This window comes from Pseudorca crassidens, chromosome 5 (assembly GCF_039906515.1).
Source record: "Pseudorca crassidens isolate mPseCra1 chromosome 5, mPseCra1.hap1, whole genome shotgun sequence".
NCBI lineage: Eukaryota > Metazoa > Chordata > Mammalia > Artiodactyla > Delphinidae > Pseudorca > Pseudorca crassidens.
This window is the reverse complement of record NC_090300.1, coordinates 74,738,963-74,766,572: the sequence shown is the minus strand read 5'-3', so window position 1 is coordinate 74,766,572 and position 27,610 is coordinate 74,738,963. Positions and strand designations below refer to the sequence as shown.

Below are 27,610 nucleotides of genomic sequence, written 5' to 3'. Positions count from 1 at the left end.
CCCACTGGCGAGCTTACTTGGTCCTTGGGAGAGGAACAGGGGCCTGGACATTTGCTTTATGGCTCAGCCAATATATATTTATATGGTCTCAAAGGGACTTATCCAGATTTAGCAAAGTATTGTAAGTGGTCCTGCTGTATACAGCCCTAGTGTCTTGCTGGAGCAGGGGTAGAGAGAGGTTTATTTTCAGGGGCTCAGGGTAGGGATGTAAGGACTTATGGAAGACCACATCTTTGGGATACTTTCATAGTTCAACCTGTTCCATGTGAACTTAAGGACCTATGAGATTCTTCTTTTTTGTCATGAAAGGAGGATTTGGAAAAGTACTTCACTCTACCCTGCAGGTGCTTTCATTTCGCGCAGCTAGTTCTCAGGGGGCAATGCTTTTGTTGCAGCAGAAACAACCTCAGAAACAGAAAAGCTTTCTGTCTTTCAGAATGTATCACCAGACTCTTCAGATCTGAGAGCATGTGGTTGGCTGAGCTATAAGTTCCGAGGTTGCTGGCAGAGTCAAGGCACAGAGAGGAGCAAAAGGAAATGAACAAGGAAATGGCAAGGAAGGGAGCAAAATGAAAGAAAAGGAGAGGGAAATAGGTAACAGAAAAATAAAGAGGGAGAAAAGAGAAAGATCTAGTAAGATACAAGCTACTATGCATGACATAAACTACTATGATATACAACAAGAATGTATTATACAGCACAGGGAATTATAGCCATTATCTTGTGATGACTTTTAATGGAGTATAATCTGTAAAAATACTGAATCACTATGCTGTACATCTGAAGCTAATATAATATTGTAAATGGACTATACTTCAATAATAGAACCTAAAATTTACAAAGAAAGAAAAGAAGATCTGGTAAGAGTGAAAGAAATAAAAAAAATATCAACCAACACGGAGCTGGTCCATTATGGGATTCGGAGTCAAAAGTTTTGACTTCTAGTCCCAGCACCTTAGGTACACGACACCTTAGGTTTGTTACTTAATGTTTCAGGACCTCAGTTTCTCTATCTGTAAAATGGGCCTAGTAAAAGCACTTGTTCTTTCTTGGGTTGGTGTGAGGATGAAGTGAGATTACATATGTAAAAACCATTTACAAACTGTAAAGTGCATCATCAAAGACAATTTTGATCGTGTATGTGTTTTTGATATAGCAACTTCACAAGCTTGCTGTACGAAAGCGCTTGCTATAGCCTCGATGCACCCATGTATAATGGCCCTGCTCATCTGGACGCTGTGTCCTTCCCTTATTATCCAGGAGGCCTGGCACTTCCTTCCAGGACAGGAGACATGGGGAAGATGCCCTATAACTAGAAATCCCCAACACTCATATGTGCTCAAGCAGGTCACCTCTCCTAGTTGCCTGTGATCAGCTTTGAACTGGACATACAGCAGAAAGATTCAAAAAGGCATCAGTGCCTCAGGGAGCTGCATTCCATCACCCTGCCCCTTTCTTTGGCTCTTTGAAAGTGTATTAAGCCTTTCTCCCATTACACTGCCCTCTGCAACTCATCAGAGCTATTGAAACCAGCTTCAATCTTGTCTTTTTCATCTTGATTTCAACCTTAATTTTTAACTACCTGCTCTTGTGCCTCATTTTAAATGGATTTGCTATGCCAGAGACTCTCCAAATAAATGAGGTGCTAAATTAGTCTTTATGTAATTAGATAAGAACGCGATTATTTCAAACACTTTTACTATGTGAGCCTTGGATAAAAATAAGCTTTGAGAGTCAATAGATTAAAAGTCTGCTGTAAGGTTATTTGCATTAAAATGATACCTTAAGAAAGATATTATTTGAATTATATTATAATAGCTGTTCAGTAAAGATTTCCCAGTAAGAAAGACTGGATGACTCTTACCTGAAAATATGTTGCATATCTGTTTTTCATGTTATTAAAAAATCAGTACTTGATATTTATCATCAGTCTTACACTGGTAAGATTACAGATCATTATCCCAGATACTGATTAGGTAGTCATTTTTTAACATTAAAAAAATAGTAACGTGATGTGTACTGACTGAAAATCTTCAGCACCTAGTTTATTTTCTGTTCCCCTCCTCTTATTAAGCACCTCTAAGATTGAGATTTTTCCAAAAGATAAGAGTAATTACATTTCTATTTTATAATTTAAAAGTGGCATTTTATTCATTATTCATCTACTTCTGACTTTTAACCAATATCTGTGGCGATGCCACATTTCTATGCAAATAACGTGATTTATATTCATTGGTGTTTTGAATTCAGATGCTCCTGATGATTTTCATAGTTTTTATCTTTATTATAATTACATATACATTTTTCCTTCGCTGTCACTGTATGTCACATGTTGCAAAGACTCACAATGTTCAGAGAAGAACTTTGTGTTGATTGGCTATTAGGCCTGACTCTGGGCATTTCACTTCAGTGTTTTAGTGGGGAACATTTCCCCTTCAGTTTCACCGAAAGATGTCAGTGGTAGGGGCTTTAGTTTAAAAACTTAGAAATCCCCCAAATCAGCCATGCAAATGGCATCTTGGGTCCACCAGCCCACCAGGATGCTCATCAGATAACAGCATTTGTGTTCATGTTTCCTGGATCCCTTACTTCCTCCCCTCCCTCCTCTTCTGCAGCCTGGTCTCTCCAAGCCCAGGCTCCACACATTGGCACCACTTTCTAAGGGAATCAGTTTGTTTTGTCTATGCTTTTACTCATAAAATTTCTTCTGATATTCCCTATCTCCCCCATCCATTCATTCACTTATTCATTCAACAAGTATTTATTGAGTACCAGTCAAGTACCAGACATTGTTATAGGCACTGGGAATACAGCTATGAACAAAACAGACGGAAATCCTTGCAGAGGGACATTCTGGAGAGGACTCAACTGATAGACACTTGTACACACTCATACACACATTCTCTATACAGTAAATATAGACAGTAGGTGTTCTATCTCTACTTATTAAAACCTACTCATTCTTCAGCCATATACCACCTTTTCTATTAAATCTTAGTTGATCCATTCTCTGTCCCAATACCAGAGGGAATTAATTGCCTGTCCTTCCTTCTCTCCTAGCTCTGTATTTGTTAGCTCTGACGGCTGTAGTGCTTTCTGCAGTCTGCCTTCAATTAAAATGCTATTTGCTCTACATTTTATAAAACAGCATCTCATTGATTTTATTATTTAATTCTCATAACAACCATAGGAAATGGCATTATCATTTTTATTTTACTGATGAGGATACAGAGAGGACAATAACTTTGCAACCTGGTAAATGTCAGCCAGGATTTCCCTCTCCCTTCCTCCTTCCTTCATAAATTTGATGAGCACAGGTTGTATGCCAGCCACAGTGCTATCTCATGGACAGCGCAGGGGGCAGGGAGTATAACAGTAAAATCAGGGTTCTTGACTCCACGGAGTTCATCAAATCAACTACACAAATAAATGCAAAAATCCAACTGTTATAAGTGGTACTTAGGAAAGCTTCGTGGTTATTGTAAGATTATAGACCAGGGATTTGATCAAGTCAAGAAAACCAGGAAAGGCTTTCCTGAGCCATCAGGATGATTAGAGAACAGATGTGTGGACACAGCAGGGAGGTGGGGGGAGTTGGGGGGTGTGGGCAGGGAGGGGGTGTGGGATGAATTGGGAAATTGGGATTGACGTATGTGCACTGCCATGTGTAAAAGAGATAGCTAGTGGGAACCTGCTGTATAGCCCAGGGAGTTCAGCTTGGTGCTCTGTGGTGACCTAGATGGGTGGAATGGGGGGGAGTGGGGTGGGAGGGAGGTCCAAGAGGGAGGGGATATATGTATACACATAGCTGATTCACTTTATTGTACAGCAGAAAGTAATGCAACATTATAAAGCAACTAGACCCCAATATAAAAAAAAAAAAGGTGATGGTGGCTGGTGGGGAGGAGCGTATGGGGAATGGTCCAGGTAAAGGGGGTAGTGTGGACAAAGAACTTGAACCTGTCTTTTGAGTCTCTAAGCCCAGCGCTTTCCCCCACTATACTACATTCCTTTTTTTTTTTTTTTTTTTTTTTGCCGTACGCGGGCCTCTCACTGTTGTGGCCTCTCCCGTTGCGGAGCACAGGCTCCGGAAGCGCAGGCTCAGCGGCCATGGCTCACGGGCCCAGCCGCTCCGCGGCATGTGGGATCTTCCCGGACCGGGGCACGAACCCATGTCCCCTGCATCGGCAGGAGGACTCTCAACCACTGCGCCACCAGGGAAGCCCTATGCTGCATTCCTTTTTATAGCTTTTTCTCCTATTACACTAGAAGCTTTTTGGAGACAGTTGTCGTGGCTTTTCATTCCCCACAACACTTAGCACGTGTCCACAGTGGGTGTTCAATAATTATTTAATTCAGTTACATAAATGAATTAAATCTGTAATAAATGGTCTCATGGTTTCTACCAACACTTTATCACAAAGACCCTAAGGTGAAAAGTCACGGATGAGAATGTAAGAGAAGATGGTATGATTCTTTTAGGTACTCATTCCTTCTTCTGAATCCTATTCCCCCATCCCCCCATTTTTTTAAAATACGTTTATTTATTTATGTATTTATTTATTTTTGGCTGTGTTGCGTCTTCGTTGCTGTGCATGGGCTTTCTGTAGTTGTGGTGAGCCGGGGTTACTCTTGGTTGGGCTCTGCGGGCTTCTCACTGCGGTGGCTTCTTTTGTTGGGGAGCACGGGCTCTAGGCCCGTTGGCTTCAGTAGTTGTGGCACATGAGCTCAGTAGTTGTGGCTCGTGGGCTCTAGAGTGAAGGCTCAGTAGTTGTGGTGCACAGGCTTAGTTGCTCCGCGACATGTGGGATCTTCCTAGACCAGGGATTGAACCCATGTCCCCTGCATTGGCAGGCGGATTCTTATCCACTGCACCAACACAGAAGTCCCCCCCATCCCCTATTTTAAACCATTTTTTTGTTAGGCATTCAGTCAGAAATCCCTGAGATTCTATGGGCTGGCTTCTCACAGATGATTTTTTTTTTAAAGACAAATAGTTCTGAGGCCGTTATCTATTATAAAACAGGGCTATTTCTATTGTGATTTATAGCTTGCAAAGCTTTTGCATATATGTTGTCTCATTTGGTCCTTACTAGTAGAGATTATTTCTTAGCTATTTTACATTGGAGACATAAAGAAGTGAAAAGAAATGCTCGTGGTGTTACAGCTGTAAGCAGTGAAAACAAAATTTATGCTGAATTGTTCAGCATTTTTTTTCTTTTTTTTTTAAACATCTTTATTGGAGTATAATTGCTTTACAATGTTGTGTTAGTTTCTGCTGTATAACAAAGCAAGTCAGGTACATGTATACGTATATCCCCATATCAGCTCCCTCTTGCTTCTCCCTCCCACCCTCCCTATCCCACCACTCTAGGTGGTCACAAAGCACCGAGCTCTTCTCCCTGTGCTATGCGGCTGCTTCCCACTAGCTATCTATTTTACATTTGGTAGTGTATATATGTACATGCCACTCTCTCACTTTGTCCCAGCTTACCCTTCCCCTTCACCGTGTCCTCAAGTCCATTCTCTACCTCTGCGTCTTTATTCCTGTCCTGCCCCTAGGTTCTTCAGAACCATTTTTTTTTCTTGTTTTAGATTCCATGTATATGTGTTAGCATATGGTATTTGTCTTTCTCTTTCTGACTTACTTCACTATGTATGACAGACCCTAGGTCCATCCATCTCACTACAAATAACTCAATTTCGTTTCTTTTTATGGCTGAGTAATATTCCATTGTATATATGTGCCACATATTCTTTATCCATTCATCTGTCGATGGACACTAAGGTTGCTTCCATGTCCTGGCTATTGTAAATAGAGCTGCAATGAACATTTTGGTACATGACTCTTTTTGAATTATGGTTTTTTCAGGGCATATGCCCAGTAATGGGATTACTGGGTTGTATGGTAGTTCTATTTTTAGTTTTTTGACGAACCTCCATACTTTTTTCCATAGTGGTTGTATCAATTTACATTCCCACCAACAGTGCAAGAGGGTTCCCTTTTCTCCACACCCTCTCTAGCATTTATTGTTTGTAGATTTTTTGATGATGGCCATTCTGACTGGTGTGAGATGATACCTCATTGTAGTTTTGATTTGCATTTCTCTAATGATTAGTAGCATCCTTTCATGTGTTTTTTAACAATCTGTGTATCTTCTTTAGAGAAATGTCTATTTACGTCTTCTGGCCAATTTTGGATTGGGTTATTTTGTTATTTGTTATTGAGCTGCATGAGCTGCTTGTATATTTTGGAGATTAGTCCTTTGTCAGTTGCTTCGTTTGAAAATATTTTCTCCCATTCTGAGGGTTGTCTTTTTGTCTTGTTTATGGTTTCCTTTGCTGTGAAAAAGCTTTAAAGTTTCATTAGGGCCCATTTGTTTATTTTTGTTTTATTTCCATTTCTCTAGGAGGTGGGTCAAAAAGGATCTTGCTGTGATTTGTATCATGAAGTGTTCTGCCTATGTTTTCCTCTAAGAGTTTTATAGTGTCTGACCTTACATTTAAGTCTTTAATTCATTTTGACTTTATTTTTTGTGTATGGCATTAGGAAATGTTCTAATTTCATTCTTTTACATGTAGCTGTCCAATTTTCCCAGTGCCACTTATTGAAGAGGCGTCTTTTCTCCATTGTATATTCTTGTCTCCTTTATCAAAGATAAGGTGACCAAATGTGCATGGGTTTACCTGTGGGCTTTCTATCCTGTTCCATTGATCTTTATTTCTATTTTTGTGCCAGTACCATATTGTCTTGATTACTGTAGCTTGTAGTATAGTCTGAAGCCAGGGAGCCTGATTCCTCAACCTCCATTTTTCTTTCTCAAGATAACTTTGGCTATTCGGGGTCTTTTGTGTTTCCATACAATTTGTGAAATTTTTTGTTATAGTTCTGTGAAAAATGCCATTGGTAGTTTGATAGGGATTGCATTGAATCTGTAGATTGCTTTGGGTAGTATAGTCATTTTCATGATGTTGATCCTTCCAATCCAAGAACATGGCATGTCTCTTCATCTGTTTGTATAGTCTTTAATTTCTTTCATCAGTGTCTTATAGTTTTCTGCATACAGGTCTTTTGTCTCCTTAGGTAGGTTTATTCCTAAGTATTCTATTCTTTTTGTTACAATGGTAAATGGGAGTGTTTCCTTAATTTCCCCTTCAGATTTTTTATCATTAGTGTATAGGAATGCCAGAGATTTCTGTGCATTAATTTTGTATCCTGCTACTTTACCAAATTCATTGATTAGCTCTAGTAGTTTTCTGGTAGCATCTTTAGGATTCTCTATATATAGTATCATGTCATCGGCAAACAGTGACAGCTTTACTTCTTTTTCGATTTGGATTCCTTTTATTTCTTTTTCTTCTCTGATTTCTGTGGCTAAAACTTCCCAAACTATGTGGAATAATAGTGGCGAGAGTGGACATCCTTGTCTTGTTCCTGATCTTAGAGGAAATGATTTCAGTTTTTCACCATTGAGAATGATGTTGGCTGTGGGTTTGTCATATGTGGCCTTTATTATGTTGAGGTAGGTCCCCTCTCTGCCTACTCTCTGGAGGGTTTTTATCATTAATGGGTGTTGAATTTTGTCTAATGCTTTTTCTGCATCTAGTGAGATTATCATATGGTTTTTATCCTTCAGTTCTTTAATAGGGTTTATCACATTGATTGATTTGCATATACTGAAGAATCCTTGCATTCCTGGGATAAACCCCACTTGATCATGGTGTATGATCCTTTTAATGTGCTGTTGGATTCTGTTTTCTAGTATTTTGTTGAGGATTTTTCCATCTGATATTGGTCTGTAGTTTTCTTTTTTTGTGACATCTTTGTCTGGTTTTGTTATCAGGGTGATGGTGGGCTCATAGAATGAGTTTGGGAGTGTTCCTACCTCTGCTATATATTGGAAGAGTTTGAGAAGGATAGGTGTTAGCTCTTCTCTAAATGTTTGATAGAATTCGCCTGTGAAGCCATCTAGTCCTGGGCTTTTGTTTGTTAGAAGATTTTAAATCACAGTTTCAATTTCAGTGCTTGTGATTAGGCTGTTTATATTTTGTATTTCTTCCTGGTTTAGTCTCAGAACATTGTGCTTTTCTAAGAATTTGTCCATTTCTTCTAGATTGTCCATTTTATTGGCGTATAGTTGCTTGTAGTAATCCCTCATGATCCTTTGTATTTCTGCAGTGTCAGTTGTTACTTCTCCTTTTTCATTTCTAATTCTGTTGATTTGAGTCTTCTCCTTTTTTTCTTGATGAGTCTGGCTAATGGTTTATCAATTTTGTTTATCTTCTCAAAGAACCAGCTTTTAGTTTTATTGATCTTTGCTCTCATTTCCTTCATTTCTTTTTCATTTAGTTCAGATCTGATCTTTATTGTTTCTCTCCTTCTGCCAACTTTGGTTTTTTTTTTTTCTGTACTTCTTTCTCTAATTGCTTTAGGTGTAAGGTTAGGTTGTTTAATTGAGATGTTTCTTATTTCTTGAGGTAGGATTGTATTGCTATAAACTTCCCTCTTAGAACTGCTTTTGCTGCATCCCATAGGTTTTGGGTGGTCGTGTTTTCATTGTCATTTATTTTTAGGTATTGTTTGATTTTCTCTTTGATTTCTTCAGTGATCTCTTGGTTATTTAGTAGTGTATTGTTTAGCCTCCATGTGTTTGTATTTTTTACAGATTTTTTCCTGTAATTGATATCTAGGCTCATACCTGTGTGGCTGGAAAAGATACTTGATACTATTTCAATTTCCTTAAATTTACCAGGGCTTGATTTGTGACGCAAGATACGATCTATCCTGGACAATGTTCCATGAGCATTTGAGAAGAATGTGTATTCTGTTGTTTTTGGATGGAATGTCCTATAAATATCAATTAAGTCCATCTTGTTGAATGTGTCATTTAAAGCTTGTGTTTCCTTATTTATTTTCATTTTGGATGATCTGTCCATTGGTGAAAGGAGTGTTAAAGTCCCCTACTATTATTGTGTTACTGTCAAGTTCCCCTTTTTTGGCTGTTAGCATTTGCCTTATGTATTGAGGTGCTCCTATGTTGGGTGCATAAATATTTACAATTGTTATAGCTTCTTCTTGGATTGGTCCCTTGATCATTATGTAGTGTCCTTCTTTGTCTCTTGTAATAGTCCTTATTTTAAAGTCTATTTTGTCTGATATGAGAACTGCTACTCCAGACTTCTTTTGATTTCCATTTGCATGGAATATGTTTTTCCATCCCCTCACTTTCAGTCTGTATCTGTCCCTAGGTCTGAACTGGGCCTCTTGTAGACAGAATATATACAGTTCCTGTTTTTGTATCCATTCAGCCAGTGTATGTCTTTTGGTTGGAGCATTTAATTCATTTACATTTAAGGTAATTATTGATATGTATGTTCTTATTACCATTTTCTTAATTTTTTTGGGTTTGTACTCTGTAATGGCCTATATGGGAAAAGAATCTACCAAAGAGTGGATATATGTTTACATATAACTGATTCACTTTGCTCTACACCTGAAACTTACACAACATTGTAATCAACTATACTGCAATAAAAATTTAAAAGAAAAGAATAACAACTGATCATAGAGGCTCTTTTCAATCTGCTTTTCTGGAACTTTTTAAAAGGAATATCAGATTGAACTTTTCAAAGGCCTCTCAAGCCAGGAAAGTCAAATAAGGACTTGCCATCAGACTCTGACTGCAGTATGTACAGATTTGGGTAAATTCCTCTCTTCTTGAGGTCCCCAAACTATCTTGAGGTTCCTGCACTTGCCAGGGACTGACCTTCCTTACTCACCTGGTAAGACTTCTGGAAACCCTGTATGCATGGTACTAGGTAAATATTTCCAAGAGTCATTATTGGCTCCATAAAGTCAATCTTAGTACTTTAAAGCTGTCTTGTCATATCTGAGTCAATGATGCCTCTGTCAAATATGACATTTCAGTCAGTGCCTTGATAATATAACCAATGTTTCCAATTGTGTCCTGTTATAAGGAGAACAGATTCTTATTGAACTTATGCAAGTAACTATATTGCCATGAAAATAAGAATACTCACTAAGAGTTTCCAAATTCTGGAGGGATCAGGTAGGGAGAAAAAGAGAAATGTTCTATCTTTGTTTACAAAGTTATCATTTATCAAATTGCTGCAAGTCATAGATAGCTTGAGAGAAAAGTTTTCCTTAAATCTGGAAAAGCAAAACATAAAAGAACCAGCAATGTTTTAAACAAAAATTATAATCATCCTGTACAGTTCATTCAGTCCTGTGGAATTAATTCTTGATCTTTTCTTAGCACTTTTTTGAAGCCATCTGTTTCTTCATTAGAGTTCTGTAAATTCTTACCCAATTCAGTAGTATGATCTGAGAATTTATCAGAAAACTGTACTCTAGACAAAGTATCAGAGGCCTTTCTGAATCTCTGTAAGGATGAAACATATTTGTAAAAGCATCACAGTAAAGCAATAACTGTCTATAAATGACAAAAGAATTAAAATGTAAAATAGATAGCTAGTGGGAAGCAGACACATAGCACAGGGAGATCAGCTCGGTGATTTATGACCACCTAGAGGGGTGGGATATGGAGGGTGGGAGGGAGACACAAGAGGGAGGGGATATGAGGGTATATGTATACATATAGCTGATTCACTTTGTTATACAGCAGAAACTAACACACCATTGTAAAGCAATTATACTCCAATAAAGATGTTAAAAAGAAAAATGCATGGTTAAAGTGCTGATTACAGTGCAATTGACAAGGAAATTAAGTTATCTCTGTGACATACACCATTTTAAGATAATAACTAGGATTATGATTGATAACATTATGCCAGGACAATCAGAATTCCAGAAATTTCATAGTTTCTATAACACTTATATACCTATACAGACACAACTTAAAGCAGGCTTAGTATTACTTCTTTTTTTGACAATGCCTCCCATGTGATTTAACATGTCAAATAAGCGTAATTAGTTTAACATCTCCCTTTTTATAAGGAGAAAGTACAAATCTCTGAGATATTTCAGGGGCCTTCTGAAACATCTCATATCTCAAAGTTAGATCTAAGTTAAAAGACTTCGTTTAGAATTTGATTTTGGGAAGTTTGTCAAAAATATCAAATTTTTGTTTTTAAACACTTGGTCAAATAGGATCATAAGTCACTGTGAAATAATGCTTAGTTATTCATTTAAACAAAATAAGAATTAAATACTTCATAGGTAAATATAAATGTTATATAGTTGTAAATCGTCTTAGCTACAAAGTATAGAATCTTTGTTTTTCTAGACAGATTACATTAAGGTAAAGAAATCTTTGTTTACAATTTTTCATTAAGACCAGACCATTAATCTCAAAACACTTTGTCCTTTTAACAGAAAACCAAATTTTGTACCAGCTTACTTTTGATATTGAAATTTATTCATTCTAACCTTAGCCAGTCCTGATGGCACATAAAATTCCTCTCTAAAGACTCTTCTTTTTTTTTTTCTTTTTTGCGGTACGCGGGCCTCTCACTGCTGCGGCCTCTCCCGTTGCGGAGCACAGGCTCCAGATGCACAGGCTTAGCGGCCATGGCTCACGGGCCCAGCCGCTCCGCGGCATGTGGGATCTTCCCGGACCGGGGCACGAAACCGTGTCCCCTGCATCGGCAGGCGGACTCTCAACCACTGTGCCACCAGGGAAGCCCCTAAAGACTCTTTTTTCCCACAAATTTTCTACAGCTTTCTATGTCTGTTTTAATTTCCCCCTTTTTTTCTTTCTCATTTAGAACTAACCAGCTTTAGGACAAAATTACTTTCTTTTCCCTTAACAAAATGTATTTCAGTTTTCTGTACCTTTAAAATTTTTTTTCCTTGAATATGAAAATGTTTTCCTTATTAATGTTAATAGTTTAAATTACGTATATTAATTAGAATTTTTAAGCTTTAGAAACCTTAATTTTTAGTAAAAACTAAGAAATAAGCAGTTATGAACTGTCTTTTCCAGTAGTATTCTGTAGACTGGCAAATTTATAATTACTTTTTATAATTTTTAAAAACTTGTGCTTTCTTATAGAAAATATTTCAGTGTGGCACCAAAAATATTTGCTAATAGTCCCAAATATCTTATGTTTCTCTGTAAAAGGAAGCCTATATTCAGTAATTAATGTTTCAGTACCTTATTTTGTTTGGAAATGATTTAGATATTTAATAAATTTCCATCATTTAACTTAATCTAGCAAAACTTTAAAGTTTCCAAAAAGGTTTGGGGGAACTATTTTGAGATAGACACATCATAAAACATAACTATTCTTAAAGAGTTTACCTAAAAACTCTTACTCATTTACATTTATTTAATGTATGTATGAAAATATCATACTGAATTATTTTTATTGCTGACAAATTTTGTAACAGAGATAACAAACTTATTTGACTTTTAGTAAACTTAGGTACAATAAAAGTATTATACTTAATGTTGATGACTAAAGGCATGTCTGCATTAATTAAATCAATGAACTTTAACTTTAATACTGAATATTTCCCAGCTCTCTTGAACCTGAAATTCATTTGGGTTACTACTATATTTCTGAGAATTTATTTTATTTAAGAGCTTAATTTTTTAAGGCAATTAAATAGAGCTCTTTTACAAATTAATTTTGACAATACCATTCAAAAGTAGAAGCATACTACATCTGTAAGGTACCTACATGGACATACGTACATCCAGATAGGCACAGACAGAGCCTCATAGTTTTAGTTTTAAAGCTTTAGTCATGAATCAGGTACAGTAAAAAAACTCACGGGCTTCCGTGGTGGCGCAGTGGTTGAGAGTCCGCCTTCCGATGCAGGGGACACGGGTTCGTGCCCCGGTCCGGGAAGATCGCACATGCCGCGGAGCGGCTAAGCCCGTGAGCCGTGGCCGCTGAGCCTGCGCGTCCGGAGCCTGTGGTCCGCAGTGGGAGAGGCCGCAACAGTGAGAGGCCTGCGTACCGCAAAAAAAACACAAAAACTCACTAGTTTATAAATAACAGTTGGAATGAATTACATCTGCCAGCTCAGATGGCTAAAGTCTTTTATTATGTGTGGAGAAGATATCAGCTTTGCATTTGCCCTTGACAAGTAATTTTAAGGAGGTTATTTGGGCAAGAGAGTCCTTCTAGCAATTTGAATTAAAAGGCCTCTTCTTTTTTGTTTTTTCTTTTTCAGTCTTAGGAATTGGAGATGGTCTAGATAAGGGTTCCCTGAGAAGATGAGGTAAAACATTGATATTTCAAAGGTAGAGGGAGAGAAATGCAAGCTCCTCCTAGAAGGACTTTTGTCCCCTTAGGGTCAGAATTTTTTTTCAAAAAAAATTTTTTTTTCAAAAAATTTTTTTTCAAAATGGTCATAATAATCATAGACATTTTCATCAGGCCCTTGGAATTGTTGTTGCCTTCTGTGGGGATCAATCTTGCTGTTATAAAAAGAAAGCTCAGGGCTTCCCTGGTGGCGCAGCAGTTGAGAGTCCGCCTGCTAATGCAGGGGACACGGGTTCGTGCCCCGGTCCGGGAAGATCCCACATGCCGCGGAGCGGCTGGGCCCGTGAGCCATGGCCGCTGAGCCTGCGTGTCCGGAACCTGTGCTCCGCAACGGGAGAGACCACAACAGTGAGAGGCCCATGTACCGCAAAAAAAAAAAAAAAAAGAAAGCTCAGAAAGAGATGGATAGCAAGGAGGAGAACATTCAGAGGAGAAGGAAGGAGCAGAGGGAGAGAGAGAGAGAGTGAGAGGGTGTAAGAGTAAAAGAGACAGAGGGAGAGAACTCTCAGAAGCCTCAGAGGAATTTCCAGTTCTGAAATCCTTTGAGATAATTGTGAGTTAGTTTCTCTGAGGGAAGCAATAGTGGATTCATTGTTATGTTTTTCTGAGTCCTCAAAAATACCAGTTGAGATATGCTTCTATTCTTGCCTTACATCCTTTTCTTAATTGACTGCCCAAACTAATTTAGGAGTTTCAAAGGAGCCCCATGTTGGCCAATTTTATTGTAAGTCATCCCAGGTAATTTTAGTCCAGCAAGACAAATACTTGCAGGACTACGGCCCATAGTTCTTTTTTTTCTTTTTTTTGTTTTGCTGTACGCAGGCCTCTCACTGTTGTGGCCTCTCCCGTTGCGGAGCACAGGCTCCGGACATGCAGGCTCAGTGGCCATGGCTCAAGGGCCCAGCCGCTCCGCGGCATGTGGGATCTTCCCAGACCGGGGCACGAACCCGTGTCCCCTGCATCGGCAGGCAGACTCTCAACCACTGCGCCACCAGGGAAGCCCAGGCCCATAGTTCTTATACATAAAACCAGGAGAAGTTTAACGAAGAAAGAGGCTGCCCTTAGAGAGTGAACTTCTCATATTCCAAAAGTAATTATTTACCAGGAAGAAAAAGAAAAAAGGAAAACAAAATCCCAAGAACAGAAGCTGGCAGCCCAAACAAAAGAGGAAGTGAAATCCTGAAGGCCACTTGAACAAAGCAGAGAAGATGGGGAGTGAGATCCTGGAGGACAGTAGCTGGTAACAGAGGACACCCTGTCTCCTACCAAGGTGGGAGGTTTCAGTACAGAGGACTTCCAACCAAATTCTGGGACCACTAAGGAGACAATAGAGCTCGACTCTTGCAGGTACCTTACTCAGATCCAAGACAATGTATCCATCCGCAATGTATCCATCACCCAAAAAGGAAATTTCTTTTTTCTTTTTCCTAATCAGTGTTAGGAAAATACTGATTTCCTAATACCTCTTTGGAACTTCACAATGGGTTACATTTTCTTTTTAAGGCAAGCTCAGAAGTACTACATGTTGTGGAATGAACTCCTACATAAGAGTCAGTGACTTCCCTGGAGGTCCAGTGGTTAAGACTCCTTGCTTCCACTGAAGGAGGCACGGGTTTGATTTCTACAGGGAACTAAGATCCTGCTGGTAGTGTGGCAAAAAGGATAAAAAGGGGTAGAGGATAAGTCATAGAATTGGCCTCAGACTGCTTTTAAATTTCAAGAGATGAGGCGCTTATAGCAAGGTTGGAAGAAGATAAGCAAGGTCACTCACTTCATTCAATATAAGAGTTAGTCTGGCATTTTCAGGTTCAGAAAGTCCAAGTCCACAGGAAATAAAAAATGCCCAGGTTTGCTTCTTTATTTTTCTGTCCAGGTCAAACCTAAGTCTTCTGTATACATTCCATTCTTTGAAATCCACTCTTGAGTTATTTTAAATCCTACTCTTTTAGAGTTCAAGGACTGGTCTGGTTAATTCTCTTGGTAAAGAGGAGGTAAAGAGGAGACTTGAGGTGTTAAAGTGTCTAGATTTGCTGGGCAAACAATTTGGACTATCTGCATGACAAAGCAGTTATTTAACATGGTAGGTTTTCTGGTGCATTTAAGTATTTTATAGATCATTAACTGCTTGAGAGAGCTGGGAAACAGACTGAAGTGGAAATAGCTGTTTCTAGGTAAATATACTTCTTTCCCAGAAAGGAAAAATAGACTCCTAGAGATTCTAAAGTTTCCTTAAAGAGAAAAGAAGTTCCTAGTTATAGAAAAATCTCAGGAGAAACATACTGTGGAAATGAGGTACAGAGCTACACCCAACCAATATTTGTCACACCCAGCTACGGGCCAGACCTCGGACCAGGTCACGCACATTATGCATTTAATTCTTCAAGCATCCATGAAACGTGTAGCATCATCCCCACTTCCTGGATAAAGAAAATTAGGTTCAGAGAGTTGCAGTGATTTTTCAATTTGGTTTGGAGCTGAGATTTGAACTCACAAAGGAGCCCATGTTCTTTCCATACTGGACAACACCAAGCTGCAAATGGAGAGAAGTTGATGAGGTCACCCACAGTGACCACTTCACAGTGACACATTTTCCCTCCCTTTCTTTTTTTTAAAAAATTTATTTATTGGTTTATTTATTTATTTTTGACTGCATTGGGTCTTCGCTGCTGCACGCAGGCTTCTCATTGCGGTGGCTTCTCTTGTTGCAGAGTACAGGGTCTAGGCACGTGGGCTTCAGTAGTTGTGGCACATGGGCTCAGTAGTTGTGGCTTACAGGCTTAGTTGCTCCACGGCAACTAATGTGGGATCTTCCCAGACCAGGGATCAAACCCACGTCCCCTGTATTGGCAGGCGTATTCTTAACCATTGCCCCACCAGGGAAGTCCCTCCTTCCCTCTCTTTGCCTTCTTTTCCCCCTTAAAAAGTTGGATGAATTTCTTTTTTTTAATTAAAAAAATTTTAAATTATATAATTTTTAAAGGTTACTTTTCATTTATAGTTATTAAAATATGCATGATTTTACAGAGTCCTTAACAGAGTAGTAAGCAAGAGAAAAGCCAGTGATACTACCTTATTCTAAGAAAAATGTCTCACTGTGGCATATTTATTTAACCTATACATTATACAGTATAAGTATAAATAAATGTATAAGTAAAATGTATAAGTAAATAAGTGTATAAGTATAAATAAATGTATAAGTAGGTTATACATTAACCTACTTTACATTATACAGAATTACGAGTTAAAAGACCCCAGAGGTAAAAGTGATGACAGGAATGGAGCTTACAGGCGAATATATCCAAGCACCTTCAATTTAGCGATGCTACAGACTGTGATAAGATGAATTCCAGTCTCGCCTAGACTAAAGCATGCAGTTGGTGCATTGGATTAACACTGGTCTGTGGGAGCTGGGAAGTTTCAATGGTCCAATTTGCTTTTCTCTTTTTAGGGATTACAGTCTAGAGGTCTGTTTGCTTTCACACTGGGCTAAAGGGTGACAGCTTGATTTGGGGAATCAGATGTTCTGTTGCTAAGAGATAGAAATTCTGAGCAACTGGACGCTATTTGTTACAGAGTGTAGAATTCAAGGTGATATTTATCTATTTATTAACATTTTATTTATTTATTTATTTAATTTTATTTTTGGCTGTGCTGTGTGTTAGTTGCAGCATGCAGGACCTTCGTTGAGGCATGCAGCATCTTTCCTTGCAGTGTGCGGCTCTTTGCTGCAGAGCACAGGCTTCTCTCTAGTTGTGGCATGCGGGTTTTCTCTCTCTAGTTGTGGCTCGTGCACTCCAGGGCATGTGGGCTCTGTAGTTTTGCAGCACGTGGCTCTCTCGTTGAGGTGTGCAAGCTCAGTATTTGTGGCGTGGGCTTAGTTGCCCCGTGGCATGCGGGATCTTAGTTCCCCAACCAGGGATTGAACCCGTGTCCCCTGTATTGGAAGGCAGATTCTTTACCACTGGACCACCAGGGAAGTCCCTCAAGGTGATTTTTATACATGAGTCACAAACACCGTGGGGACGACTTGTTGAAACAAAGAGGAAGGAGCCAAGGTATAGCGTGGGAAAACCTGACCTCAGGTCTCTGTTCCCTCCTGCTCCCCATACCAGACTGGCTTGGGCAATTCTAAGCCTTGTTGATGAAGAGTTTCTCATCTGCAAAATGGATACCATAGTTTTGCCTTTGGAGAATTGTGAGCCTAAAATAGGAAAACTGACACAAAAAGTGTTTATAAACTGCAAAGCGATCATTTGAAAATTAGTAGTTAGTATTATTTTGCTTCATTTAAGAGGACCAAGAGGAGCTTATCTTCCTTATTGTTCTCACTTGGTGGCCTGAGGTCTCTGGTCCTGATGCCATTTTTATAATTGTGTTCCTATTTACCTACAAATTATGTGTTTTCTTATGAAGTTTTTCATTGAAACTTTGTTCTTTGGCAATCCTAGTTCAGGCTGGATATAAAAGTGTCAGTCCAGTCAAATTGTATTGTTGAACAATGAATGTAGAATAGAGCAGAGGGTAAGATGGGACTCTGGAAGGGCTGGGGGATGAGGGTGTCAAACCCCTGCTCTAATGTTTACCAACCGCGACTTAGTTTCCTCACTTGTAGAATGGGGTTGGTAATGAACAGTAACTACCTCATAGGGTTTTTAAACTTTAAATGAAAGAACACACATGTGGCATTATGTGCCTAGAACATAGTAAGTGCTAAACAAATATTGTTTTTATTAATGTTATTATTAGAAACTCAAAATTGTTCTCAGAACAGAGACCACATGATCTTTTGATGTGGTCAAAGGCAAAGCTGTATAATGCTGAGCTATGTCAAGGTGTGATCTAGGGAGTTGTTGGCACATTCCACAGTATCTAGAACATGTCCACAAGTTCAGTGGCTTAGTCATTGGAAATGTAGCCATCTTTGGTCATTCTTAGGCTTTGAAGGTAACTCCATACAAATTTGATTTGATTTAATTTAGTCATCTTTTCAAAAAATGCGGTAATAGCCAATTTTACTGGTTTTTAAAATTAACTTCCAAATTTCTACTAAGGTTTTTTTCCCCTCCCCTCCTCGCTCTCCCACCCCTCTTTTCCTCTCTTTTTCTTTTCTTTCCATAACCTCCTTCACTTTCCCTCCTTTCCTCTCCTTTTCCCTCCCCTCCCTACTTCCTTTGCTTTGCTTTTCCCTCTCCTCTCCCTTTTCTCACTGCTCTCTCCCTCTCCCTCTCTCTCTCTCAGAATCTGTGCCAGGCCTGGCTGGAGCACAGGCATCCAACAAACATGATCCCTACCCACAGTCCAAGAGGAGTGATAAGGTGAGGGGGCAAAGGGCAATGCCATGAGGTAGAATGTGGTGAGAATCTCAAATACCCTGATGGTGTAGAGGACAGATCACCCAGAGAAATTAGGGAGGTTCCCATGACATGAACTTTGAGCCAGACCCTGAAGGATGGTTAAGATCTAGCCCCATGAGGTTGGATTTCCACGGTGTGTCAGCTTGGATTTTTCTCCCTCTTTCTTAGCCCTATAGTTCTCCCAGGCTACTTTGTAGCGATTTGAGTCTAAAGCATCACCTGCCACTGGAACCCAAAGGTCTAGGAGGAGCTTCAAGCTGTGACAAGACTCCCAATGGATTCATCTGAGGTTAACCCAGCCTGGACCCTGGAGTCTCCTCAAACATCCATCGATGAAAATTCCCAGGCAATTCCAGTTGCCTCTCAGCCTATGTCTGAAGTGTTAATAAAGAACCTCAGTAACCTGACGCCCAACCCTAGTATCAAATTGCCATTCGTTCTACCAGAACGTCTACGTCAACCAACTGGGCGGTTACTTGGTGAAACCATACCCTATAGGAGAGGGGTGAGGACCGTGTTAACTGATCGGAGAGATAAGATAGAACGTCTGATTCAATCTGTTAAAAAATGCTACAGCAAAGGAGTTCCTCGGTCTGACTCTCAAAGAGAACCATGGCAGAATGATGTTGAGACTCAGTCAAGAGGGCGAAGGTTTAGAAGTAGCTGTCGTTTTTGCTGGTTTCATAGAGATCCTTCTGAGGATAATTATGAGAATTATTACAACAATAAGTATTACAGTAATTATGACATGGAGTCGAAGGAGCCATAAACCTTATTCTTGTACTATGTTTTATTCCTGGTAATTTTAGGATCATTATGAAGCTTGGGAAAGATTGTGCACCAATATTTTGATAACCTATATTACAAGTTACGTGATGTCCATTTTTCTTGCATCTCTTTACTACCTTAATACAATAACTTATAAGGAATCTATGTAGCTTGCATTTGAATGACTTGAATATATTTTAGTTCCACTTTGTGAAACAAATTAACTTGTGTGGAAGGAAAGTGAAGAAAACGTTGGGTGGCTTGACCACAGCATTGTTAGAACAGCATGTTGAATTGTAATAAAAATTTTTGACGTGCTGTTTCAATTTTCAGTAGCAAATAAATGTGTTTATAGGGGATCTTATTAAAATTTGAGACTTATTTGAGTACCTTAAAAAAAATTCTTGTTATTTTAGACTTGTTTTTTCTTTTTTTTTTCCTACGGTACGTGGGCCTCTCACTGCTGTGGCCTCTCCCGTTGCGGAGCACAGGCTCCGGACGCGCAGGCTCAGCGGTCATGGCTCATGAGCCCAGCTGCTCTGCAGCATGTGGAATCTTCCCAGACCGGGGCATGAACCCGTGTCCCCTGCATCGGCAGGCGGACTCTCAACCACTGCGCCACCAGGGAAGCCCTAGACTTGTTTTTGCTGGCTATGTATTAACTGAATAATACTTATCCCCATCATATTCCCAGGATGTAAATATCCAGCATTCTAATATTTTGTGATATTGTCCTGTTGGGAAGGAAGTTTATACATTTGGGTAAGGTTAGAAAACAAGGTCACAGACATTTGCACATATTAACCTCTTGGAAGAAGTTATCAGTTGATCTTGGTTGGAGGGAATTGAAAGAATGATAGTGGTATATAATACTAAGGGAAGATGCAGCGCCAATGGTGTTTTAGTTCAGTTATTTTCTTTCATAACCTAAGTGTACACAGACCTGGATTTCTTTGTGGGATAAAAGAGATACATAAAACTCATCTTCTGCCGTCCAACTATCTTTTGTTCACTTTAAAAATATATTAAAGAATTGGGTACATGGGACTTCCCTGGCTGTCCAGTGGTTAGGACTCCTGCTCTTTCACTGCCCAGGGCCTGGGTTCGATCCCTGATTGGGGAACTAAGATCCCACAAGCTGTGTGGTGTGGCCAAAAAAAAGAAGATCCAAAAAAAAAGAAGATCCAGTTGCAAAGCAACTAGAGACCTGGTGGTATTCAGAATGAAGCAGAAATAGTCCAAACCTGGACGACTGTGCAAACAAATGGCAAAGAAGTTCAACAGTGATGTTAAAAAGGGATATTAAATATTAATACCCATCAAAGTAGGTCTTCAGAGGTTGTCCTACTTAGAACTACTCAAACCATCATGGTCTACAGCATGGGTGAATGTGGGTGGTCTTGAGGTTTTGTTAAACTTGCAAGCTGTTCCTAGAGGCAAGGCCGTCTTGACTGCTGTATGCATTTGAAAATCATTGACTAGTGAAAAAACTTATTTGTTGTAATCGTGTTAAATTTATTAAAAAAAAAAAGATCTAGCCCCATGAAGACTTAAAGAGAGGAGAGAAGGATGCGCATTCCAGGCTGAGGAAGCAGCAGGAGCAAAGACATGGAGGTGGGCCTCTCCTGAGGAAAATCAATGTAAGAGATTAGCTACAACTACTAACCCTTCTCCCTGCCTTTTGCAGAGTCAGCTCAGACACTCTTCATGGCAAAAGTGGGTGTGGTGGAGACAATCCCTTGTTCTGACCTACATTCCCACGCATCAAATTGTTTCCCAGGCTTGACTTCCCTGGCCATTCTTCCTAGCTCCCAAGGTTTACCAGACATCCAAGTGGAAGTTATGTGTGGCATTTACCCATTCAGATAGTAAACTGTTATCACATCAGTCTCTAAGGGACCATTGTGGTACCTGTTACTCAATCCTGCACTGCTCCCTCTAGTTTTATTCTGTGTTGGAGTCATCAGTGAACTGCAAAGGGAAGCAGCTTCAATTAGGGTCACACATGAAGATACCTTCCTCAATGCTACCTGTGCTAACATCTTAACAATTATCCTTGGGCATGCTCAGTTCATATTTTCAGTATTTTTCCCATCCATTCATCAAACTTTCACTGAGCAGATCAAAATTCCCCACGTGGATGGGATATAAGGGACGGTAAAACATGGTCCTTACCTTCAAGATAGTCTAGAAGAACTAAGAGAATGCAAGGCAGAAGGTAATTGGGAGCACAAGAGAAGGACAGTGAAAATCTTTTAGAATTACTATAGTGACAGTCCCCCAAACCACACCCCCGCAACCGAAGAACGTGTTAAAGAGGTTGTTCTGGAAGAGGTAGAATTGTTAAGCCTCAAAACATGGGAATGGTTCTGTTGACCTGGCCTCCTAAACCTTGAGACATACAGAAACACTTTGGAATGCTTGCTTGTTTTTTTTTTCCCCTGTGAAATTTGTATCTGGCCGTAGCCCCATGGTTGGAGGGTAATAGGGAAAACTAGCTCTTACCTGAGCATCTGCCTCATGACTCTTGAGCGTTGTTGTGTGTGCCAGTATTCACATCCTGATTCCTCAGTAAGTGATGGCAAGACTTTTCCCCTCAAGGCTCTAGATCTACCAGATTTCAAAGGCATAGGACCCTGTCAAGAACGTTTAACTCTGTAAACATACAGAATTATATTCAAATAATGTTTTTCAGGTTGAATTCTAGACTGATGACCTCTCTTAACTTCACGGAGGTTTTGGTGTTTATTTCCTCAGGATGAATTCCAAACTTACTCTTGGAAAAAGGTAGTGTGGATCTGCCTGTCAGCATTGAACAGTGCATTTCGGCTCATTCCTGATCACCCTCTCATCACAGATGAGGAATATATCATAAATAGAGCCATAAGAAAGCCAGACCTAAAGGTAAGTACACTTATGGCTCCTGCAGGTGCTAAAGAAATTTAATCATTTTTCCCTCCAAGTGCAAGATTAAATTTATATATAGCCAAAACTTTAGAATAACAATAAATAGAATATAACCTTTAAAAATTGTGAATCACTATATTGTATACCTGTAATTATATAATATTGTACAGCTACTATACTTCAATACAAAAATATTAAATTCAGATCCTCCAGTGTGCCAATCTTCTTTTTTTCTACTTGTAAGCTCTTTTTTAAATTTGAATTTTATTTTATTTATTTACTTTTTATATAGCAGGTTCTTATTAGTTATCTATTTTATACATATTAGTGTATATATGTCAATCCCAATCTCCCAATTCATCCCCCCCCCACAACTTTCCCCCCTTGGTGTCCATACATTTGTTCTCTACATCTGTGTCTCTATTTCTGCCTTGCAAACTGGTTCATCTGTACCATTTTTCTAGATTCCACATATATGAGTTAATATACAGTATTTGTTTTTCTCTTTCTGACTTACTTCATTCTGTATGACAGTCTGTAGATCCATCCACATCTCTACAAACGACCCAATTTCATTCCTTTTTAGGCCTGAGTAATATTCCACTGTATATATGTACCACATCTTTATCCATTCTGTCGATGGGCATTTAGGTTGCTTCCATGACCTGGCTATTGTAAATAGTGCTGCAATAAACATTGGGGTGCATGTGACTTTTTGAATTATGGCTTTCTCTGGGTATATGCCCAGTAGTGGGATTGCTGGGTCATATGGTAATTTTACTTTTAGTTTTTTAAGGAACCTCCATACTGTTCTCCATAGTAGCTGTATCAATTTACATTTCCACCAACAGTGCAAGAGGGTTCCCTTTTCTCTACAGCCTCTGCAGCGTTTGTTGTTTGTAGATTTTCTGATGATGCCCATTCTAACTGCTGTGAGGTGATTCCTCATTGTAGTTTTGATTTGCATTTCTCTCATAATTAGTGATGTTGAGCAGCTTTTCATGTGCCTCTTGGCCATCTGTATGTCTTCTTTGGAGAGATGTCTGTTTAGATCTTCTGCCCATTTTTTGATTGGGTTGTTTGTTTTTTTAATATTGAGCTGCATGAACTGTTTATATATTTTGGAGATTAATCCTTTGTCCATTGATTCATTTGCAAATATTTTCTCCCTTTCTGAGGGTTGTCTTTTTGTCTTGTTTACAGTTTCCTTTGTTGTGCAAAACCTTTTAAATTTCATTAGGTCCAATTTGTTTATTTTTGTTTTTGTTTCCATTACTCTAGGAGGGGGGTCAAAAAAGATCTTGCTGGGCTTCCCTGGTGGCACAGTGGTTGAGTCCGCCTGCCGATGAAGGGGACATAGGTTCGTGCCCCGGTCCGGGAAGATCCCACATGCTGCGGAGTGGCTGGGCCCGTGAGCCATGGCCACTGAACCTGCACATCCGGAGCCTGTGCTCCCCAGTGGGAGAGGCCACAACAGTGAGAGGCCCATGTACCACAAAAAAAAAAAAAAAAAAGATCTTGCTGTGATTTATGTCAAAGAGTGTTCTTCTTATGTTTTCCTGTAAGAGTTTTATAGTGCCTGGCCTTACATTTAGGTCTTCAATCCATTTTCAGTTTCTTTTTGTGTATGATGTTAGGGAGTGTTCTAATTTCATTCTTTTACATGTAACTGTCCAGTTTTCCCAGCACCACTTATTGAAGAGAATGTCTTTTCTCTATTGTATATTCTTGACTCCTTTATCATAGATTAGTTGACCATATATACGTGGGTTTATCTCTGGGCTTTCTGTCCTGTTCCATTGATCTATATTTCTGTTTTTGTGCCAGTACCATATTGTCTTGCTCACTGTAGCTTTGGAGTATAGTCTGAAGTCAGGGAGTCTGATTCCTCCAGCTCTGTTTTTTTCCCTTAAGATTGCTTTGGCTATTGGGGGTCTTTTGTGTCTCCATATAAATTTTAAGATATTTTGTTCTAGTTCTGTAAAAAATACCATTGGTAATTTGATAGGGATTGCATTGAATCTGTAGATTGCTTTGGGTAGTATAGTCATTTTCACAATATTGATTCTTCCATTCTGAGAACATGGTATATCTCTCCATCTGTTTCTGTCATCTTTGATTGCTTTCATCATTGTCTTATAGTTTTCTGAGTACAGGTCTTTTACCTCCTTAGGTAGGTTTATTCCCAGGTATTTTATTCTTTTTGTTGCAGTGGTGAATGGGATTGTTTCCTTAATTTCTCTTTCTTATCATTCGTTGTTAGCATATAGAAATGCAAGGGATTTCTGTGCATTAATTTTGTATCCTGCAACTTTACCAAATTCATTGATGAGCTCTAGTAGTTTTCTGGTGACATCTTTAGGATTATCTATGTATAGTATCATGTCATCTGCGAACAGTGACAGTTTTACTTCTTCTTTTCCATATGTATTCCTTTTATTTCTTTTTCTTCTCTGATTGCCACGGCTAGGACTTCCAAAACTATGTGAATATGAGTGGTGAGAACGGACATCCTTGTCTTGTTTCTGATCTTAGAGGAAATGCTTTCAGTTTTTCACCACTGAGAATGACGTTTGCTGTGGGTTTGTTGTATATGGCCTTTATTATGTTGAGGCAGGTTCCCTCTATGACTACTTTCTGGAGAGTTTTTATCATAAATGGGTGTTGAATTTTGTCAAAAGCTTTTTCTGCATCTATTGAGATGATCATATGGTTTTTATTCTTCAGTTTGTTAATATGGTGTATCACGTTAATTGATTTGCGTATTTTGAAGAATCCTTGCATCCCTGGGATAAATCACACTTGATCATGGTATATGATCCCTTTTAATGTGTTGTTGGATTCTATTTGCTAGTATTTTGTTGAGGATTTTTGCATCTATATTCATCAGTTATACTGATCTGTAATGTTTTTTTTTGTATTATCTTTGTCTGGTTTTGGTATCTAGGTGGTGGTGGCCTCATAGAATGAGTTTGGGAGTGTTCCTTCCTCTGCAATTTTTTGCAAGAGTTTTGAGAAGGATGGGTTTTAGCTCTTCTCTAAATGTTTGATAGAATTCAACTGTGGAGCCATCTGGTCCTGGACTTTGTTTGGTGGAAGATTTTTAATCACAGTTTCAATTTCATTACTTGTGATTGGTCTGTTCATATTTTCTATTTCTTCTAGGTTCAGTCTTGGAAGCTTATACCTTTCTAAGAATTTGTCCATTTCTTCCAGGTTGTCCATTTTATTGGCATAAAGTTGCTTGTAGTAGTCTCTTAGGATGCTTTGTATTTGTGCGGTGTCTGTTGTAACTTCTCCTTTTTCATTTTTAATTTTACTGATTTGAGTCCTCTCCCTCTTTTTCTTGATGCATCTGGATAAAGGTTTATCAATTTTGTTTATCTTCTCAAAGAACCAGCTTTAGTTTTAATGATCTTTGCTATTGTTTTCTTGTTTTTATTTCATTTATTTCTACTCTCATGTTTACTATTTCTTTCCTTCTACTAACTTTGGGTTTTGTTTGTTCTTCTTTCTCTAGTTCTTTTAGGTGTAACTTTAGGATGTTTGTTTGAGATTTTTGTTTCTTGAGGTAAGATTGTATTGCTATAAACTTCCCTCTTAGAACTGCTTTTGCTCCATTGCATAGGTTTTGGTTTGTCATGTTTTCGTTGTCATTTGTCTCTAGGTATTGTTTGATTTTCCCTTTGATTTCTTCAGTGATCTCTTGGTTGTTTAGTAACATATTTTTTAGCCTCCGTGTATTTGTGTTTTTTACATTTTTTTCCCTGTAATTTATTTCTAATCTCATAGCATTGTGGTCAGAAAAAATGCTTGATATAATTTCAATTTTCTTAAATTTACCGAGGCTTGATTTGTGACCCAAGATGTGATCTATCCTGGAGAATGTTCCTAGTGCACTTGAGAAGAAAGTATAATCTGCTGTTTTGGGATGGAATGTCCTGTAAATATCAATGAAATCTATCTGGTCTGTTGTGTCATTTAAAACTTTTGTTTCCTTATTAACTTTCTGTCTGGATGATCTGTCCATTGGTGTAAGTGAAGTGTTGAAGTCCCCCACTATTTTTGTGTTACTATCAATTTCCTCTTTTATAGCTGTTAACCTTTTCCTTATGTATTGAGGTGCTCCTATGTTGGGTGCATATATATTTATAATTGTTATATCTTCTTCTTCGATTGATCCTCCACTGTGACAATATTTAACTGACAGTATAGGACATTATAAAGAACATGGATTTTGGAGCCAGACAGAGCTCAATTCAGATATCAGCTTCATCCCTCAAAACTGTGCAGCCTTGGGTCAGTTACTAAACTCTGCTGAGCCTCAATTTTCTCATGTATAAAATGGTGATATTGCCTACCTCTAATATTAGTTGATAAAATTCAGTAAATTAAGAAATACAAAAATCAGTATGGTGGCAGGTATATAGTAGATGCTCAGTGCATATTAACTGTTAGTAGCATCATGCCCTATATTATAATCTATGCAGCAGGGCTTGTCTTACGGTAAAGGTAACCCCCCCCCAAATGTTCTAGGTAGTTTATGTTTGTAAAATGATATTATCATTCAAATGTATTTGGTTTACTCCTTTCCCATCATATTAAATTAGTATTACTTGGATTATGACTAGTTAACATTCATATTAAAAACATATTTTATAACACAGACTGCTTTCTCTTCAATCTATATATGTGTAGACAACTGTTTAAATTGGTTTTATGAGCTCAAGGTCAATTATTATTTTTTTTTTGGCGGTACGCGGGCCTCTCACTGTTGTGGCCTCTCCCGTTGCGGAGCACAGGCTCCGGAAGCGCAGGCTCAGTGGCCATGGCTCATGGGCCTAGCCGCTCCATGGCATGTGGGATCCTCCCGGACCGGGGCACGAACCCATGTCCCCTGCATCGGCAGGTGAACTCTCAACCACTGCGCCACCAGGGGAGCTCAAGGTCAACTTTTTAAAATAATAAAAGTCAATTGCTGAGCAGTTTCTTTTCTGTCAATTGTTATCACCCAGTTGTCTTAACTGCCAAAATAAACAAAATCAAAAGAGATGAAGCACCCAACCAACAGATTGCTTAATTTTTTTAGATAGCCATTCACCTGAGGATAGACAACGCAAATCAGCCTATGGACATGGCCTCAGAATATTATTGACCTCCACCATCTTTTATTGCATCAAACAAATAAGTGGACAGACAAATGGAGAAATGTTCAAATAAACAAACAAAATGTGAGGAAAGGGCAGAGGTCTTGAAATGGAAAGTTCTGGCACCCAGGCTTGATATCTTTGTTTACCAGCATACAGCATAGGGAGTTTGGTTGG

General features: G+C 38.9%; 2 protein-coding genes across 4 annotated transcripts in view; both read left to right on the top strand.

Annotated features, from left to right (window-relative positions):
* The window catches only part of ATP13A4 (ATPase 13A4), a 151,431-nt gene that overhangs the window by 47,751 nt on the left and 76,070 nt on the right, over positions 1-27,610 (top strand). For all 3 annotated transcript variants that reach the window (XM_067738441.1, XM_067738442.1, XM_067738443.1), the window contains exon 3: positions 22,137-22,283. In XM_067738441.1, the coding sequence (XP_067594542.1) occupies positions 22,137-22,283 (147 nt within the window). The remainder of the gene's footprint in view (positions 1-22,136; positions 22,284-27,610) is intronic.
* On the top strand, positions 18,844-19,495 carry LOC137224484 (developmental pluripotency-associated protein 3-like). The gene has a single exon (XM_067737253.1). It carries the CDS (start codon positions 18,886-18,888, stop codon positions 19,378-19,380), a length of 495 nt encoding a protein of 164 aa, XP_067593354.1. The 5' UTR covers positions 18,844-18,885; the 3' UTR covers positions 19,381-19,495.